The sequence below is a fragment of the Alnus glutinosa genome, chromosome 1, assembly GCF_958979055.1.
Source record: "Alnus glutinosa chromosome 1, dhAlnGlut1.1, whole genome shotgun sequence".
Lineage (NCBI taxonomy): Eukaryota > Viridiplantae > Streptophyta > Magnoliopsida > Fagales > Betulaceae > Alnus > Alnus glutinosa.
In genome coordinates, this window is record NC_084886.1 from 6,977,088 (window position 1) to 6,996,877 (window position 19,790).

Sequence of the window (19,790 nt, forward strand, 5' to 3'; positions counted from 1 at the left end):
TTCGACCTTTGGGATTGAATTGGAAATTTGAGCTTCTATATTTGTAAAGAGCTTTTGAGAAAAAAAATTATTTTAAAACTTATTTTAAAAGTGTGTTTTGCCTTTTTTTTTTTTTTTTTTTTTTGTTTTTTAAATGAATGTTAAAACTCTTTCGAATATTATTATAAGGTCATTTTATGTTGACATGATACTTTGTTTTTTTTAATAAAAAATAAGAGAAAAAAATTAAACTGTAATTTTTTTTTTTTATTAAAATAAGGTGTCATGCCAGCATAGAATTAAAGATTCCAAAAATACATTAGAATGAGTTATAGTGTTTCTATTTTTTTTTTTTTCTTTTTAAAGAAAAAAAGTCAGCTAAATACTTTTTGAAATTTTTAGGAAATAGATATATATTACTTTGCACATTTTCCTATGTACTAAAAATGCTTTTTAAAATCTTTAACGCAATTCCAAAGTGAAATGATGTGCATGGGCTGCAAGCTGCCTGCAAGCAAATGAAACCTCTAATTGAATTGATGGGCTAACCATTTTTCAGCTTTTAACAAAATCTAGCGATTAGTGCTTAGTGCCTAATTGTCTTGTTTATATATATTTTGTGACTATAAGTGAACCAGCTAACCTTGTTGTTTGATTGTACTGAATTTGCTAAGATGACTTGAAAAGATAGGAAGTTTCGGGTTAACAATTTTTAATATGACGATATTAATCTGTTTAATTAAATGAGTCGGGTAAAGTTGACCTATATAGTTTTGTACTAATGTCTTGATACGACACGAATACAACATAAACGCTGATAATTTTTTACACGACTTACGAACTCAACATGAATTTAACACGAAATTAAAGAATTAAGCTTAAAAATCTAACTAGTTTGATTTAATTAATTAAATTAAAAATGACTTATATATATTACAAGTGTGTCTCAACACAACTCAATCTGGACACGGTTATGAGAATTCTCATTCGTATTTAAGAGCTGCCCAATTTTTGAGTGAATTCAAATGCACGAGTCAAGTAAGTTTGTTTGTTATCACATCAATTGTTGCATTGGTGGGGGCCAAAACCTACAAATCAATTAATTGAAAAGATCTACTCATTATTCACAAATTAATGTCATTGATATTAAAAAAAAAAAAAAAAAGAGAAAAGAGAGGCATTATTCCAACCACTCGTGTAGGCCTAAGCAGATTTGCATTCGTTTCTTCTCTCTCCTGTGGGCATGTCTATTGTTAAGTAATAGAATTTCGTAGGATAAGCTATTGTGGTCGATGTTTAGAAAAGTTGGTCCAATCAAAATTAAGATGGCTTTGATCGAATTTCGTAATTTAAAAATAAGCTAGATTCTTTGTGAATAGATTTGGGACCAATTAATGAAATAGGCTGTCTAATAATTTATGTCTATTATATCAAAATTCCTTTTTAAATTAGGAACTAATTTAGTTTAATTTTTTTTATAATATTTTGAAGATCCACCTGTCAAATCATGATTCTAAATTATTATAGGGTAATTTGCAATTAGCTAATGCTGCAATGAATAACTAAAAGGCTATTTTCAATAACAATAATCAAAGTTGCTATTAAAAAAATATAATTCTCTACTTTAGTTATTATTTTGTCTATAATCTTTCTAACATATTCTCTATTTTGTGTGAAGGGAAGAGAGAGAGAGAGAAAAATAATAATAAAATATTTGTAGTGCGAATAGTGAATAGACTCTTACAGCATCTCCAATAGAATAGGTAAATAATTCATATATAACAATCAAATGTGAATATTATGAACAATTTTTCTTCTCCAACAAAATAGGCAAAATATATTTTTTCCTTCTAGTGTGAATAGTTAATAGGCTATTCTCAACAAAGAATTTTTTATTATTTTCTCTCTCATTTTCCTTCTTTCTCTTCCTCTCTCTCTCTCTCTCTCTCTCTCTCTCCTTATTCCTTTCATACTTTTTCCCGTACAAAATAATATTTAAATGCAAGTAGAGAGTGGAATAGAGAATCTGTTAGAGATAATATAAAAAAAGTAGTAACTAAAATAGCTAGTTGCACTTTTTCAATAGCTACTTTGGTTATTATTGCTAGAGATGCTCTTATGCCTATTTACTATTCACACTATAATGAAAAATTGTATTTGCCTATTCTGCTAGAGACAAAAAATGACTCATAATAATCAAATTTGACTATAATGAGCCATTTACCTATTCGGTCCAACCCTTTTATAAGAAGTTCCACTTATTTGACGCCCTAGCTAGGACGTGCAATGAACGCTCACTAGTATTTATTATTATTATTATTATTGAATAAAGTTTACTAGTTTTTAATAAGGAATTCATTTGTTTCAAGTCATCATTAAGACATGGGAATAGGATTAGAATTGGCTGATCACTATAACCCTGTTAATATTATTACCTGCATGTGTATATACAACAACTCCCGAAACATTTGCATAGAACTTTCCATGAACAATGAATATAAAAATCCTGTTGATTGAAATTAATCTTCATTATCCAAAAACTTATTTTTATGGCAAGTAAAATTAATAAATTGAAGAAAAACAAAATACAAAAACGTGATTCACGTTCATTTCTTGTACATATGATGTTCATCTGTTTTGCAAATTCCATCAATAGTTGATTTGAAAAAAAAAAAAAAAATCTGAGATTTTTGCAACTACAAGCTAAGCTAGTTTCCTGAGATTATATATGCAAGAACCCATGATCTTTGCCCTCCTATTTAGGTTATGGCACTCTCAAAATCAAATTATTAATATCTTCAAAACAAGATATATTTTTGTTAAATAAAAATATATATAAAAAAAACCGATATTTTCGTAATAGATGTATGATATTCTTTCTCCCTTAAACTATATTTTCTCACTTTTTTTCTCTTTTTTTTTTTCTTTTTTTTTTTTTTCCAAAAGGAAATAATATTCTTTTAACAACTTGTACAATCTCTAATATAAAATAAATGAAAATTATAATTGATATTGATATTTTCTAGATCCTAACATTAAAATCATATTAATATTATTAAATATTTGTGTTTCCTATTAATCATATATATATAGGAAGATAGGTAAACTGCTATATAAAAGCCACTTAAATGAGTAATAGTTTTTAGATCAAATAAGGGGTTAATTAGGTTATTGTTTGTGCTTTGCTTTCCCCTGTTTTTTTTTTTTTTTTTTTTTTTGGGTTTTGTTTAATGAAATTTATTTATCCAAACAAAAAACCAAAACATCTAGCTCGATCATGTATATTTTATTCTTATTTCTCCAAGTAAACTGATTGCTGGAATTGTATTTTCAATCATTTAGGTATTGATCTCAACCAACTTTTTGTTTTCTTCTTTGGGTAATAAAGCGTATTTAATTAATTGAGCTGAAATGGCAATTGTCCTAATCAAAGGTGATATAAGATGAGATTATCAAAACAGAAACAAATAATAGTAATTAAAAAAAAAAAAAGGAAAAAAAAAAAAAAGAAAAAAAAAAAGGGGAAAGACATGAAGGAATCATTCATGATGATACATAGTAGTAGTTGATCCCCACGCCTTGTTCGGTGGGTTAAAATAAGGCATCGGAGTGTAAGTAAAAGGCGAGAGAATCCATTACATGAGGCTACAGGGAAGCATGGTGTGGCCTCTTGTCGGAAGGTCTCTCTCACTCATTTATTCATGCGCGTGGGGCCTCCCCCTCCTCCATGCTTAAATATCAGCCTCCCGTACTATATTAGAGGTTGACGGCGATTTTTCTAACTTATCTCCTTTCAATTCGCCTCTCTCTAGCTTATTCCTTTTCCACTATCCTCTCTCTCTCTCTCTCTCTCTAACTGTGCAATGACGAGACAAAGCTTTCAAGCCCTTCTAAAAGTTCAAAAACTACGCGTCCTTTCCGACTCGCAACGAACACCAAAACCCTAGCTTCCCTTTCTCCGTCCCTCTCTCTCTCTCTTCGTCGGAATTCAGCTAGATTCCCACCGGGAATCTGAATTCCGAGCACTCCGCAACAGATCCTTGTCGCAATTATGGACGACGGGGACAAATCCGATCCAGGAACCGAGTTCACCAGCGACTCGAGCTGGCCGCTCGGGCCGGACTCGGACAGCGTCTACCTCTTCTCCAACGAGAGAGAGAGCAGCATACTAAGCGAGTTCGGGTGGAATCTTCAGCCGGAGGATCCGAACCGGATCGGCTTCGACGATGCCTCCGATTTGGCGGGAAGCTTCGGCCTGCCGGACAACAACACTAGCAACAGCAACAGCGCCTTACAGGGCTCCGACCCGGCGGCTCCGGTCGGTTCGGACAGCAAGGTCGGCGACGCTACGACTTCGAATAATCAGTCGGTGTCTTCGAGTCCCAGCGAAGATCCGCCGGAGAGGTCCACGGGCTCCGGCGGAAAAACGCCCGAGATACCGTGAGTGGGTTCCGTTGAATACATATATGCATATATATACACGCAGCATGTTCTCCATGTGACTGACTAAATCCGTACATATCTCGTTTTTTCATGGCCCAATGTCAGTCTTTGAGTGCAGAAGTCGGATTCGGTATCCGATTGTAGTGGTTTTTCTGGTTCGACTTGTAGGAGGGAGGGAGTGCAAAGTCCGTGTCCGTACGTCTTGATACCATCAACTTGTTCATGCAAGTTGGGGGGGGGGGGGGGGGGGGGGGTTTGAGGTAGTTTCGTAATTTCACATAAATACATGGGGTCTTCCAAAGGGAATTCGAGTAAAATTGAGGGGCCTTTTTTTTTTTTTTTTTTTTTTTCCCTATTATTAATCGGAGCCCTCGAGCATAACCGCCGTTATTGCGGCGGGAATGGCGTGCCTTCACTTTTTTCCTTTATTTTCTCGCTTTTGGGGAATAACTTTGTGCCCTATTTTCTGCTGAGAAATCACGTAAAAATACAAAGAAAAAAAGTGAGAATATTTCGTTAAACAGTATAAGATACTAAAATTTCCGGGGCCCTTTTTTCAGTTATTTACGCATTACTTTTGAGCTCTTAGATTCTGATCACTTTGCTTTATCTAAAGAATCAAGGATAATCTTGTGGAGTTTGTTTTATGTTCTTCATTCATTGCCTTTGAATGTGAGTGCATTAGCATTAGGCATCCTTAATGTAACTAACATATGATATTTGTCTGTAAGTTGCATGACATAATGCTCCTCTAGAAAGGTGTTAGGTTGTTGTTTCTAATTAGGTGGGTTTCTTCTTTATAGTATGGTCCATATATGATATATCAAGCTCTCCATAATGTTGTTAGTTACACCACTTAGATAATATACTCTCTCTTTTTTTTTTACAGTAGATAATATACTTTTTAGCTACCAAATATAGATTGTTAAATCTTAATTATAACTTGACATTTTTTTTTTGTTGGATTAATATAACTGGACATAATACACTTTTTTTTTTGTTGAATCCCATATGTGCTAATTTCCATTCTGTTTTCCCTAGCATTGTAAATGGAGTTTTTGCGAAAAATATTTAATATCAGTTTTTTTTTTTTTTGCAGACCTAACAAATTGACAATTCTTCATACTCTACCAATGATTCTAGCTACCTTGTACAAAGTTAATTACATCCGTTTTAAATGCAATGTGAAACACCAAGCTAGGAGTCAGTTTATTCGTATTTGGCCTTCATTTCTTCTTCTTTTTTTTTTCTTTTTTCTTTGTAGTTGCAGGTTTCTTAACATATATATGTGGTCTCCCCACTAAAACAAAACACCGATATTTTTCTTGCCTGTTGAAGTTTCATTCATTAAATACAGATTGACTTTTCGCGCGGTTGGCCATCTTATAATGGATTAATGGGAAACTTCTCATAGTTAGTTTTTCATCTATTTGTGGGGCAAAGACTGCTAGAGTAGCTCAATGTTGCCTAGTTATGCCGAACATCCGAAGCAATTCATGTATACTCCCTTACACATAAACTAAGTTTGATTCATTTTCTTTCTCTTGCTTTTGAAAGATACAATTATCAGTTGAAAACAGTTTTGACGAGTACTGATTGCAAACCTTTGGATAACTTCATCACGTTAAGTAGATAGCAACATGTTTTTTGTCTTCCAAATTTATACATTTGTTCCTCATGATCACTAGCATGGCTTCACTTATTTACATTTTTTTTCAAAAAAAATTAGGATCTTCTTTTTGTTTGATAACTGTAGGTGAAATATTTTGTAGGAATAAAGTTAGAAAGAAGGGGCAAAAGCGAATCCGGCAGCCACGTTTTGCATTTATGACGAAGAGTGAGGTTGATCATCTTGAAGATGGCTACCGATGGCGCAAATACGGACAGAAGGCCGTAAAAAATAGCCCATTTCCTAGGTCTGTAGCTACTCTTCCCTTTACTTAATCGGAGAAAATACAGATATTTGAGTACTTTATTTATCTTATGGATTGATTTATATAAAGGTGAATTACTTAAAAATTTTCATTTACATGTTTTCCTTTTCCCTTATAAATCATCACCAGTTCTGATTTGCTCTCTGTTTATTCTAGTTGAGTTAGTCTGTAAATTCGTTTTATTATCATGCCCAAAATATGAGGCCCCTGAAGTTATAACACCTATATTAGAAGGGTGTTGAATTCCAACTTTTATTGCACCCATATCTTCTCAAGATTTCTTCTACATTCAACGCATTTTGACGGAATTTATGCAAAGAATTAGTACTTCTATACATTCAAACTCTTAGATGTTGATTATCACTTATTGAGATAAAGTTTAGGCTTACGTGCACATGAGAGAGTGAGTATCAAAATATTCATTAATTTAATTATTAAATTCATCGTTTCTTGTCAATTTAAAATTTTGAGACAACTTATACTTATGAAGGACATGCCACTATATTTCATGGCTTTTGGACTCCCCAACCCCCAATCTTACCCTTCCCTTCACCCGTATATACTACAAGTCTACAAAAATCTTACAGACAAAAAATGGAGAATGTCAAAACAAAATATAATTTATTTTTGATTTGTGATTCCAGCTTTTTGTTGTAAATAGATCATGAGAGCAATTAAAAAGCAAGCATTATAGTAGATATTTTCTATGTGTGGCAGGAGTTACTACCGCTGCACAAATAGCAGATGCACCGTAAAGAAAAGGGTGGAGCGTTCTTCCGAAGATCCCACTATTGTTATAACAACATACGAAGGTCAACACTGTCATCACACGGTTGGGTTCCCTCGAGGTGGAGTCATTAGTCATGAAACCTTTGCTGGGCAGTTGCATCCCCCGGTCTCACAATTTTATTATCCAACAGGCGCTCCTTTACCTCAAGAAAATCCTTTTATTATGACACAGTCGTCGCAGCAAATACCAGGTGAAGCTGGTGATCATCAATCCCGTGCAATGCCAGAACCAAGTCCACAGTTTCCTACTAATAATGAAGGACTTCTTGGGGACATCGTGCCTCCTAACATGCGTAACCGATGAGAAGGTATCACCGTACACTAATTCTCGCAAGTTATTTCAATTACAATTAACCACTCTCATCTTAGCATATGCAAATCTATTTTCTTTATAAATCTAGCGAGAGTGAGAGAGAGAATCCATTGTGAAACACCCAGCACTAACCTAAGCGGAATATCCATATTTAAATTAGCACACAAGCTGCATGAGAGCGAACAAGGCACAAAAATGAAGTTTACAGAGAGAGAGAGAGAGAGAGAGAGAGAGAGAGAGAGAGAGAGAGAGAGAGAGAGAGAGAAGCAGTATAAGAAATAAGTTATAATGAATTTATTGATTTTGTGATACACTTGATTCATTGAATCAACCCTGCCTCGAATTTACATTTGCAAATCTGGCGTGCAATGATGTGCTAATTTTGCTTTTTGAATCATTTCTAAATAGTGAATCAAAGAAAATGAGTATGTTGGTTGAAAGTTTTCAACGCAATATCTACATGGCAGACTCTTAAGCATAACTAGTGAGTAATTGATCACAATGTCAGATCTAAGACCTAATTATTGTTATTATCATTATAGCTTGTTACCGACTGTTATTGTGAAAGATGCATGCCGCCGTAAGATTCATTAAATAAAACAAAAGAAAAGAAATTTAGATGCGTTGAAATAGTTGTCTTTTAGTTTGGTTCCAGGTTTAGGTTAGCATGTCATCAAGTAGCTTTACTTTTAACTTTGAAAGTTTTTTTGCTTCTGTGGACCGCAGTTGTTCATTCTCAATTCATGACCACGCCTTGGAACATAAAACCCCACTAACATGAAATATGGATGGCTTTCAGTTTGACCAACTTGCACTAGATCTCCTTAAAACGATGATTATATGTATTAGAGCACTGATAGTCTGATATTGAGACCCATAGCAATGGACATACTGATATATATATATATACATATATGTTAGGAAAATGTCTAGCTTGCTTGTGATGCATATGTACTAGCTGTACATGCATCATTGCCAATAACATCAATCATGTAGTTCTCATTGGCTGTACGTAAACTTATCCGTTACTATTAATTAGATTTAGTGCTTGTGCACTATATTGTCTTTGAAAATTGCCCACTTTGTTTTGCTTCCTTATCATATATCCAAACAGCTTTATACAAAAGCCTGTGGTCGAAAATATATAACAACTTTAACGAAGGGCTGTCGAATGTCCACTAGAATGTTCTCAAATGATCAGTTCGATCTGATCATTTCAATCGTCTCCCTTTTTAACAGGATATATAGGTGGTTGTTAATTAAATCTATGGTGCAAATCCCATACAGAAAAGCTTTTACTACCTTTTATATATATGGTCCTTAACTTTTTGAAAATGCAATATTCTATCTGTATATTGTATTGGAATATTTAATGCTCTCTTAGCTTTAGAACGCAAATCGAACTGGTAATTTTTTGGCATTTGGCATGAAATATGTAGAAAGAAAAGTGAAATACGCACTCGTACTACTTTAATATACAAATATTGTCTGTTCTAGCTAGTTCTAATGTTATTGTCAAGCTATAAACTTTAATGCACAGGAAGGTATATATGGTAGCACTAATATCGCACATAATTGGCAAGTGGGAAGAAATCGGATATGATCGTCATCAAAGTAAATCATTATTCAGATAGTAATCATTGCAACAACACTAGAATTATGGAGGTGCACATGTCATTAACTGCAAAAAAAAAAAAAAAAAAAAAAAAAAAAAGAGGAAAGGACAAAAAAAGGAATATATACGTACACGTCAGCACGTTACACATCAGCACGTACATGTCATACGTGGAGGTGACTTAACAAGTTAATAAACTCTTGAAAGTATATATGGTGTAGATGAGTAGATCCCAAACTGAACCCTTTTTGTGTACGATGATATTTAGAGTACTACGTTTTAGAGCTTGAAACTGTTCATGGTTCCCCGGATCTTTCTCGAATTTCTCTGCTGGTTTTACTTATAAATTAAGCCTTGTCGATTTGTACAGGACATGCAGTAGCTGGAATAGAGCGCACATGCACATTCATTTTCTCAAGATTGTAACAGCAAAAGGCAATTTTCAAAGCCGGTAGTGAGTCTTTTCACCCCCCCCCCCAAACCTTTTTTTTCTGACATATATTAGGTGTCAGCATCTCATCATATTCATGCGCGTACTGTACGTACCAGGTATATATTGATCATTCATTCATAGGTCCACGCTCACATCCAGCTCGAGATATATTTCAGACAATCGTTTTGAAGATGATGTTAATATGTATATAAATATATTCGACAGCTTCAATCTTAGAGTTAGGGATTGATGTCAACCTTAAAACCATCTTCGTCCACATCTCTTGGTGAAAGTGAAGTGGTGGGCCCTGGGCCATGTGGGGAAGGGTTTTCTTTTATTTTCTTTTCTTGAGCAGCTAGCAAGCTAGGGGGGGTTTGAGAAAGAGAGAGAGAGAGAGAGATTTTGTGGTCTCTCTTTTGCGTGTTCTTCATGGCTCGTACGTGACCCTGAAATAGAAAAGAAAAGGCACCGTGAATTGGACCAGTAGTTGGCTCAGTTGCGTGAATTTTGATGTCACTTCAGAGTTAGCCGACATTACCTTTCTCACCTTTATTAATTATTTATATATTTTCTGGCGGGGTAAGTTAGGGTTTACCATGATGCCGGGGGTGGCTTTACCGGAGCTTTTTTGTCTTTTATTAAAATCCTGAGCAGACAAAGTCTAGTCAGTAGTCACCGTAAACCGTTGGCTTTTTTTTAATGATTTACAACGAACCCTAGCCTTTATATATTATATGTTTCATGCGCTCTCTCATGCATATACATTATAGTACAATTAATGTAAAAAGTTTTGCGTATTCTGTTATAGTATACTTCTGTAATTTTGCTTTTTTTCTCATTAATTAGGATGAATATCTATTTATAGCGATTGATGTTTATAATTTGCTGTTAATTAAAATAGGGCAACTCGATCGGAGATAAACAGTACGTACCCTGGGCAAACGAATCTGAAATGGTAGAAAATAATTATGAAAGGTAAATGTGGGAATTTACTCAAGTTCACTAGAATATTTAATAAATTCAACTATAATACAACGTACTACCAATAATCTTTTACTCTTCCATTGAAAAAAGTGAGAGATTCTCAATTTTAGAGCGTTAATATAATGACATAGGTTGATAGTGGCATGCATGGACCTCGATCGCCATGGAGGTCAACCTTGGTCCTCCATGTCCCTGGAGGACATTAATTCACAGCAATGGCTGGACTGTTACCCAACCAAAATTATGGTCGGATGGAGGGACCCTCTCCTCCACCTCCATTTTTTCTTTTTCTTTTTGTACAAAAAAAAAATGGGTTTTTATTTTTTTTACTTTTGTTGATGATGATCCGCTAAAAAAATGGTTGAGTTGGAGAGACAACAACATTTTTGTGTCCAACCCTGCTGCCATATATACAGGGACAGGCCTATATTCTGACCAAATGGAGCCATGGCTTCTATGGATTTTCAAAATTTCTCTTATATTTTTTTTAAGCTAAATTTATATATGTTTTTAGGGTTAAAAATTAAACTTGGCCACTCATTCATATTTTTGCTCATCTAAATGGAATATCTTGTTTCTGTCCCCGCTGCCATGATTAGGCTATTACCCAATCACGATTGTTGCAAAAGGATTGGGAGTGCATGACCAATTATAGTCGTGAAGGTCCTCCATGGCTTCCATGGGGCCTTGGAGGTCCACAGCCATGGAGGTTGGACCTCAACAGCCATGCATGATTCTTTTTCATTATTTTCTTTCTTTACTTTTTTTACTTACTATTTTTGGATCTCTTTTTTTGTTTTTGAACAGCAATTCAATCTTCATTAGAAAACTCCAAATGGCCAAATTACAGTGAACAGAAAGACTTCCTAAAAAGACTCCCTAAACACATGCAAAGCTAGAAACTGACTTGGGAGCAGCTACCAAAACAAAATAGAATGATTACAAGTACAAACATTAAAGAACCTTGATCTCTTTACAATGAAGCTCACTAAAAAACTAAGAGAGGGTAAATCTAAGCTAAAAAAGCCATAAAAACTAGCAATCCTTGATGAAAAGTGGACAAAGGCCTTAGATCTAAAGTAATTAATATAGTTGACTGCATGCCGGTAGTCCACTTAAGGGGATCTGTAAAGACAGAAAACATGCAAGGATATATAACTCGCCGGAGATGCTAGTAATGAGTACTCCAATGCTTAAGTCAGTAAAAGAATCAAAAGAAGAATAGAAATCTAAAAAGATAATGCATGCTTAAGTTTTTACCTACTACAGTAGAATATTCTTATTTAAGGAAAATGAGATGTAATATGGGCCATGTGGCATCATCTGGTTGGGATAGTAACTCAGACCATGTGGCACCATTCGGTTTATAATATTGTACAGGCTTCTTACTCCCGGGCAACCAATACCCTATCACTATGGATTGCCCCAGCTGAGTGCTTGACATCCTTAGTACAGACTGCTTACACTACAAAAAATTTGCTTATTAGTGGCCAGCAAATTTGGCCGCTAATAATTTTTTTTTGCCGCTAATAGTTCGACGCTAAAGACTATTAGCGGCCACTTTTTTGACTCGCCGCTAATAATTGTTTTATAGCGGCGAACTTGGCGGCCGCTAAAAATAATTTTATCCGCCGCAATTTTTTTGTTAACTGAGTTTAAAGTCGCCGCTAATACTATACTATTAGTGGCGACACGTATGTGGCCTCTAATAGTTAAAATACTATAGTATTATTAGCGGCCACATATATATTCACGGCCCAGAAACAAGCTAGTAGTTTGATTTACTGCTTAATTGTCTTAAGGTGCAACAAGTAATTTGAACAGTATCCTAAAGGCTCAGTTAGTTTGTCTCATATGGATTTATTTTCCTCCAAAATTTGCAACTAAACATTATGGTTCATGCATATCATGCTACTGTTTTCCCAAAGCTAGCCTACAAAACAAGAAAGGCAACTCACAAGGCTTCACATTAATTTTAACAACTGATATATGTATAGAAAACCAGAGCACAATAGAGAAGGAAATTAACCCATTAAAACTTAGCACTTTCTAATGTTGCTCATGGTTGAATGTATATACAAATCAAATATGTGATTACACATAATGGCAATTGACTAGAATCTAAAGATTACAATCAAAGATTCTAATCTCTATTGCAGATTAAATACAGTAATTAACTCCCCGCCAAGTTATTAACGGCTACTTATTAGCGGTGACCCATATTTCGACACTAATATTAATATTTTTGTATATTAGCGTCTATCTTGATAGACCAATAAGACCGATAGATCATCCGATCGATCGTGATCGATCAATAGGACCGATAGATCATCCGATCAATCGTGATCAATCAATAGGATCGATAGATCATTTGACCGATCTTGATAAACCATCTGCTTGACCATAGTGCATTAATTAATTATGAAAACAATTTATTTTTTTTTAAAAAAAAAAACAAATGAAAAACTAGTTTTCTATTAATTTTTTAAAAAAATAAAAAAAGAAAAAAAAAAAGATTTTTTTTAGTTGAAAGAAAAACCAAAAATTAACTTATTTTTTTATAAAAAAAAAAAAACCCCAATTTTTTCGAAAAAAAAAAATCATTTTTTACAAACAAATTAAAAAAATTAAAGAAAAACAATAAAAAAATTAAAGATGAAATAGATTTTATTTTATTTTTTTAAAAAAAAATATGAAAATTTTGAAAACATAAAAAAAAAAATAATAATAATAATAAAATGAAAATAGAAAAAACTAAAAATATTATTAGCGGTCACTTTTTTGGCTGCTAATAGTTTTCCGGAATTTCGCGTAACTCCCGGCCAAGTTATTAGCGGCGACCCAAATTTTGACGCTAATATTAATATTTTTGTGTATTAGCGTCCATTTTTAGCTGCCACAATTAGGTGACCGCTAATAGTTTACAAATAGCGGCAACTATTAGCGGCCAATTGTGTTTGGCCGCTAATAATATGATAATTAGCGGTCACTGTGCGCTGGCCGCTAATGATCAAATTTCTTGTAGCGTTAATTACCCTTGGGCACTCGGCATCCTCTCATGACAGACTATCTTGCATGGATGTGTGGCAGACAAGGTCTTCATATAACATAGGCATTGGTCGACAAGCGCTCTGGCCCCTTAACATAATCATCAGAGTATGTGGGCTTATCATTTCTTGTTATGGATGGATATCGGTGGTCCCCTTGAGGAAGGGACTGACTCGTTAGCACTAGTCTCGTTGACCGACAGAACCCTCGGGCTTTTTTGGGTCCTAGAGGGCCTTTAGTAAATGGTATCACCAAAAGTAATTACAAATTCATCTCTAAATTATCAAATTGAAAACTAGAGTTTGGTCAAATTTGCAAATAAGTACGTACGTAGAGGTCTTCTTATAATTTCCTGAAAGCCATGGACCTTCATCACCAGACCATGGTTATGTTCGGGTCATGCCCAACCCCACCATGATTGAGGGTTGAGCACGCAGCCACTACTATGGTTGAGGGTTGGGCACAATCAATCAAGATTTTGGAGGTCCTCCACCGCCTCCATGAGGCATTAATTTAGGTCTAAAGCCATGGAGGAACTGGACTTAATTCCACGACATGGTTCTTTTTTTTTTTTTTAACTTTTACCGTTTTACTTCTTTCTTTTTTCATATATATATATATATATATATATATATATATTTTATTTTTTATTTTTGAATATTTTGATATGGGGGGCAATAATTTTATTTTCGTAACATTTTTGGTAGTTATTAAACGAAAAAGTGAACAGAGGTCTCATATTTAAAGTTACCCTAAACTCATATTTGGAATTATAAAATTGTAAAATTGTGTCTTAATTAAAGTCAAATTTGTGAAAAGTACAAGAAGATCATATTAATTATAACACAATATTGTTAACTACTAACCTCAAAGTCATGTTTTTATAGTACTTTCTAAATTCTTTTTCAATCTTGCTCCTTTGCCAGATCATTACCTTTGTTTTTTTGGCCAATTAAGAATCTTTTAATTTGTAATGACCCTTCACCAAAAAATCGGTCCTTTTGTCCTATTTTTTGACGGGAGGTAGTGTCAATTTTTATACATTGGACCAATAACGTGAGATCGATGACGTGTAGTAACGACCTTCACTAGGGGCGGTTTGAGGTGGATCTCCACTTGCCCCTACCCTCTGCAAAAAGACAAAAAAAATCATAAACTTCTCAAAAAGACAAAATTATCCATATAAATTCGAAAAATAAAAAGAAAAAATCTAAATTTTTTTATGAAGTGTATTTATGTAATTTTTTTTAGTTCAAAGGGGGTACATTGTAATATTTTAGTAATTTATAAAGGACATTGCTTTAATCGACAGTTTTGGAAGAATATTACAAATTGTCAAGTAGTTTAAAGGGTACCTATACTTTTTCCAAATAATATTAGTCATTGGTTGAGATTTAAAATTATTTATAAGAAAATTGTATCGGATTTGATGCAAAGTGTGTGAAGACGAGAGTGAAGGAATCGTCCCCATTTTAGCTTCATATTCTAAGCCTTCTGATTGCTTCGACTCAGCATCGTATGGTATTATAATGGCCGGTGACAAAAAAAGTGCCTTGTTACCCACCGCTTTGTACGGCGGCAAGTCGTTTCGCCTTTTTTCTTGACAATTAATTCATTGGCGGTTCCTCGCTGGCTGTTAGGCCATTTTGGTGTGGCTAACTTGTACGATTATTCTGATGGGTAAGAATGAAGTGTCAGCAAGCTGCTCATTATATTTTGGGGTGTGTTAGTTGCACAACATAAAGGTGTATAATATTTATACAACAAGACATATTGATGGGACTCATGTATCAATATGTGCTTGTTGTATAAATGTTATGCACATTTAGGTTGTGCAAAAATCAATTTTCCTATACTTTTGCGTGTGCAATCTTACTAATCAGACAAAACGTTACAACGGGCATTTGATCTAGATAGAAAACAACCCAACCTGACCATTTGGCCGATTTCAAGCCCCAAAAAGGCATTATTAGCCAAATCAAAGTGGTTTTTTTTCATAAAACTTTAATTTTTATAGTGTACGTATTTTTGGTTCTTTATTGTTTTGGGAAAAAGTGTTACGATTTAATATAAAGAATAAAGTAGTTTTTGAATGTTTTGTGAATATTTGCTAATCCTTTTACTTTTTTGTTAAAAAATAAAAAATTCCTCAAGAAAAAACTGTTATCAAATGAGGTTAACTTGTGCATATATGCAAATTATCAATATACTAATTTTGTGACTTTTTGGTGGTCAGGGACGGAGGCATGCCGCCCCCCTCCCTCCCTCAACTCTTAAGAAAAAAAAAATTAGAAGGTTTTTTTGCCTATTGGCCCCCAAGCAAGAAATTTTTTTGGCCCCTTTCCTTTTATCATTTCTTCAACTGGTTTCATCTCATTTGGAACGATAGCTTAATTGCCAAAACTTTTTTCTTTAATATTTTACGAGTAGCAACGGACATATCTAAGAAGGATAATAATGGAATAAGCTTTACAAAATTGCAGAGGTTTTGTTTAAAGTAAATAAAAGGGGTTTAGTAAAACAGTGCATTGGAAAAAGACTAATGTGGATTCGAGAAGTCACGCGCCTGTCAAAGCTCGATTTCCTAAGGATGCATGGCAAAGGTAACGTAAAATGGGGATTCATTTTAATATAGTTAGATGTCACTAGAAAAGTATAGAAGATATGCGTTTCATTTGTTTTGTGTTGCATTTTGCAGAATGTGCTATACGTGTAGAATATAATGTGTTTTGTATAACAGTTAGTGAGATACTGTATTAATTAGAGTGAGCTATTCTAACAAAAGGAGTAAGAGAATATTAGTTTCAAGAGCCATGTCATCCAGGTAAAGCCTTGCGAGAATGCCGAGAAGCACACAATTCATTCAATTGAAATTTCTCAATTTCAATACAAAAATTGAAACTTTTTTTTATTATTATTATTTTCTTTTTCTGAATCTTTGGACATCTATTTTCTTTATTTTTTTCCAAAAAAAAAAAACTTTCTTTTTAATTTTGCTTATTAATTTTTAATTTGAAATGAATAATAAAAATATAAAAATTAGGTTATGCAGTTCAGTAAAAAGAGACTGTAAAACCCTACCTATGTGTGACACACATAGACTATATCTTATCCAAAGATTTACTACATACTCTTAAGCAATATTTTGTGCAGGATGCATATGAATTTTTTTCTTTGAAGAGATTTGTAAAAGTGAGAAAAATCTGGTTATTTTCATATTATGAATGGTTGCTTTAAATATGAAAATTAGATGGGATACTATAATGTGTATTGCTCTCATTATGTTTTGACTTGACTTGGAGGCTACCCAAACCAAATTCCAATAGGTGTGCTAGAAAGTGTGATGGGATTAGAGTGACGTCTCCTTTGTTGGTCCACCAAAGTGGGCCCATTGGCCCATCTTAATTATGGCGATTCGACTAAGACCGGATATGCTTCAATCTTCATTAGTCCAGTAGCTGAACCGTCATATCAAGGAAGCATCTGATAGGGCCCAACCAATTTTATTTTATTTTTATCCAAGAATAATGAAAACTTCTGAAAAAATAAATAAATAAAAATAGAAGGGCCTAAATACAAGAGTTTTGGTTCCCACAAGTAAATAATACAAATCCTTGCCAAATGGCTTCCCTTGGCCCATTCACAGGCCCAAGTTTAGATGTAATTCCGGCTCACAAAGAGCCAAGAGCCAAGAGCCACCTTGTTTTCTTCTTTTTCTGGCTAAGGGGGATGAGTGGATGATCCAGAGCCACCACCTACTCACAAAACATATTATAAAATTACATTTGACAATTTTTGATAATTTAAGGGATATTATCGCAATCTAAAATTTAAGAGAAAAAATTGTCAATTAGTGATAATTTATGGAAGATATGTAAACTTTTTTCCAATAAATATTCTTTGTCTTTCTTGGGGGGAACCAACTGTTTTCTAAAACAATTGACAAAGAGGCCCAAAATACGTGGTTGGGCCTGTATTATTTATTTATTTCATTAATACAGAAATAGTGGATGGTACTAAATTATGTCTATATAACACCTTCTACATTACAAACAAAATCAACTCTATTTACTGTTAAAAAAAAAAAATAGGGAAAAATATACATATTTCTCAGTAATTTGCAATGTCTTGCAAATAACAAAAATATCCTTAATAAAAACATAATATATATATAGGCTCATTGCAGCTGTCGCTGGTCTTCACCAGATCCACTGTTTTTTTTCTTCCTTTTTTTTTAAAAAAATATATAAAAAAAAAATTAAGGGTATTTATGCCTTATTATTGAAAAGATTATAAGGGTATTTTTGGCTTTTTGCGGGCAAAAAGTGTACATTGTTACAAATTGAGTATTAGTTTTAGGTGCATGTGCAATTTTCTTTTTTCTTTATTTATTTATTTTTTTTTTTTTAAAAAAACAAAACAAAGTCAATTCACATTAGAAAATGCAGGCTAAGAGCACTCTCAATGGCTTATACATTTTTATATGCAAAATGGCTAATCAAAACATACTTTTATCTATTTTAACTAATGAGTTTCAAAAGGTACCATACATCCTATTATCTATTATTTCACATCATTTAAATACTTTCTTTTTTCTTTATTTTAATTCTAAGATACGTTTTCAACGATAAGTTATTTTTCTTAACATGGTCTTTTTTTTTTTTTTGGATAATTATTCGCTATATAGTCAGCAAAATTTTTCTTTTTATCTGAAGTGGTTCGCATGAGTGTAACCTTAAAATGGCAAACATATATTTTGTGATATAGACATATATTGAAATACAATTTCTCAAATTCGGAGATATATTACAATATTGTTATGGCGTAAATGGGTTTTGGTGAGAGAGGGGAGAGGAGAGGAGAGAGACAGAGAGAGAAAGTGAAAGAAAGAGAAATAAATAAAAAAGATATGCATGTGTGAACACAAATGCATCATAAGTTCATTTTGCATTTGATTTGCATAATCGGATGAAGTGACTTTTTAGTAAATTGGTAAGTCATTTTAGCCATTGAAAATGCATGCTAAAGCAGGCCGATGAATACCAAAATATGAAAAAAAAAAAAAAAAAGAAAAAAAAAAAAAAAGAAAAAAAAAAAAGAAACAAAGCACTCAATTCGTTCCTTGTAATTGCAAATGGAAAATCAGTGTCAGTGACTCAGTGTGTCACTCCAGTGGCTCTCCATTGCTTTTACAGGCAATAAAGCCTAACCATGTGCACATTGAAACAATTTGCCGGTTTAATTCAGGCAACCCTTGTTAGACTTTTGAGGTGATCTGAAACAAACTTTTACTCTGTTTACTCTACTTCTGTCAAATTGGTAATGGGCTTGGACATGACTGGACAATGGCAGACCCAATAAAGTTCTTTTAAATTGTCTGTCCCCCTTTACACAAGTTAACCAAAAAAGAAAAAAGAAAAGAAAAAGAAAACCCAGTTCAGCATTTCCTCCAATCCATCACTGCTATGAAGGATATATGCAAGCTGGGTTGATTCTTTTATAAGATTTAAAGGAATAGAATTGGAAACCAAAAAAATATTAAAGATAAAAGTAATTTCTTCCACCTGTCAAGCTAAATGGAGGAGAGGAACACATAAATATGTATCCATAGCAGCAGTAAAATGTATCTGCTACATTTGATGGTAGGTGACAGCACAACCACCTCCACATTCCTGATAATTCCATAAAACTAATTATCCCGATCCAATCTTTGAAATCAAGGTAATTTATCAACCACTCAAATATATTCACTTTCACTGCCGACCCATTAAATTGTGAAATGGGGAGTCTTCAGCAGGTTTACTGTTTCACAAAGAGGGTGAATAGAAGGCAATGGGGTTGAGTCGGTTGACCTTAAACGCCATATTCCATGGTAGAGAAAACTAGTAACAAAAAGTAGGCCAAATTCTACCCATTCGAGCAGATGCATTTCAGGAAGCGAATTCTCAGGCAGAAAAAGAAATTAACAGAGTATTATGAACGTGAATGCACAGTGCTTATAGTTATAGGTCTCGAACAATAAAAGGAAACTTCCCTCCCACCCTCAAAAAAAAGCTCAAAAGCAGGTGGGCCTTGATGCTCTTTTTTCACTCAAGAAAAAGTCTTTCAACAGTGAATTTAGTTTAAGCAATCATATGTACTGGGGATGGATGTTCAGAGGCTTTTTATAGGTAAGATTTGAAAGCAAGACCTACCTCAACCCCACCCCCACCCCATCAAATATCACATTATTCAAGGTCAAAGCCCAAAATA

General features: G+C 33.8%; 1 protein-coding gene across 3 annotated transcripts; it reads left to right on the forward strand.

Moving 5' to 3' along the window:
- The first annotated feature begins 3,769 nt into the window (after positions 1 to 3,769).
- On the forward strand, positions 3,770 to 10,975 carry LOC133869254 (probable WRKY transcription factor 57). 3 transcript variants are annotated; one of them, XM_062306217.1, is made up of 5 exons: positions 3,770 to 4,419; positions 6,195 to 6,338; positions 7,074 to 7,204; positions 7,277 to 7,453; positions 9,444 to 10,370. In XM_062306217.1, the coding sequence occupies exons 1-4, from the start codon at positions 4,031 to 4,033 to the stop codon at positions 7,447 to 7,449; spliced, it is 837 nt and encodes a 278-aa protein (XP_062162201.1). In that variant the 5' UTR covers positions 3,770 to 4,030; the 3' UTR covers positions 7,450 to 7,453; positions 9,444 to 10,370. The 3 variants fall into 3 exon arrangements, with proteins under 3 accessions (XP_062162201.1, XP_062162198.1, XP_062162194.1); XM_062306214.1 differs by lacking the exon at positions 9,444 to 10,370 and adding an exon at positions 10,408 to 10,975 and having other exon boundaries at positions 3,771 to 4,419; positions 7,074 to 7,453; XM_062306210.1 differs by having other exon boundaries at positions 3,773 to 4,419; positions 7,074 to 7,453.
- The last annotated feature ends 8,815 nt before the right edge of the window (positions 10,976 to 19,790 follow it).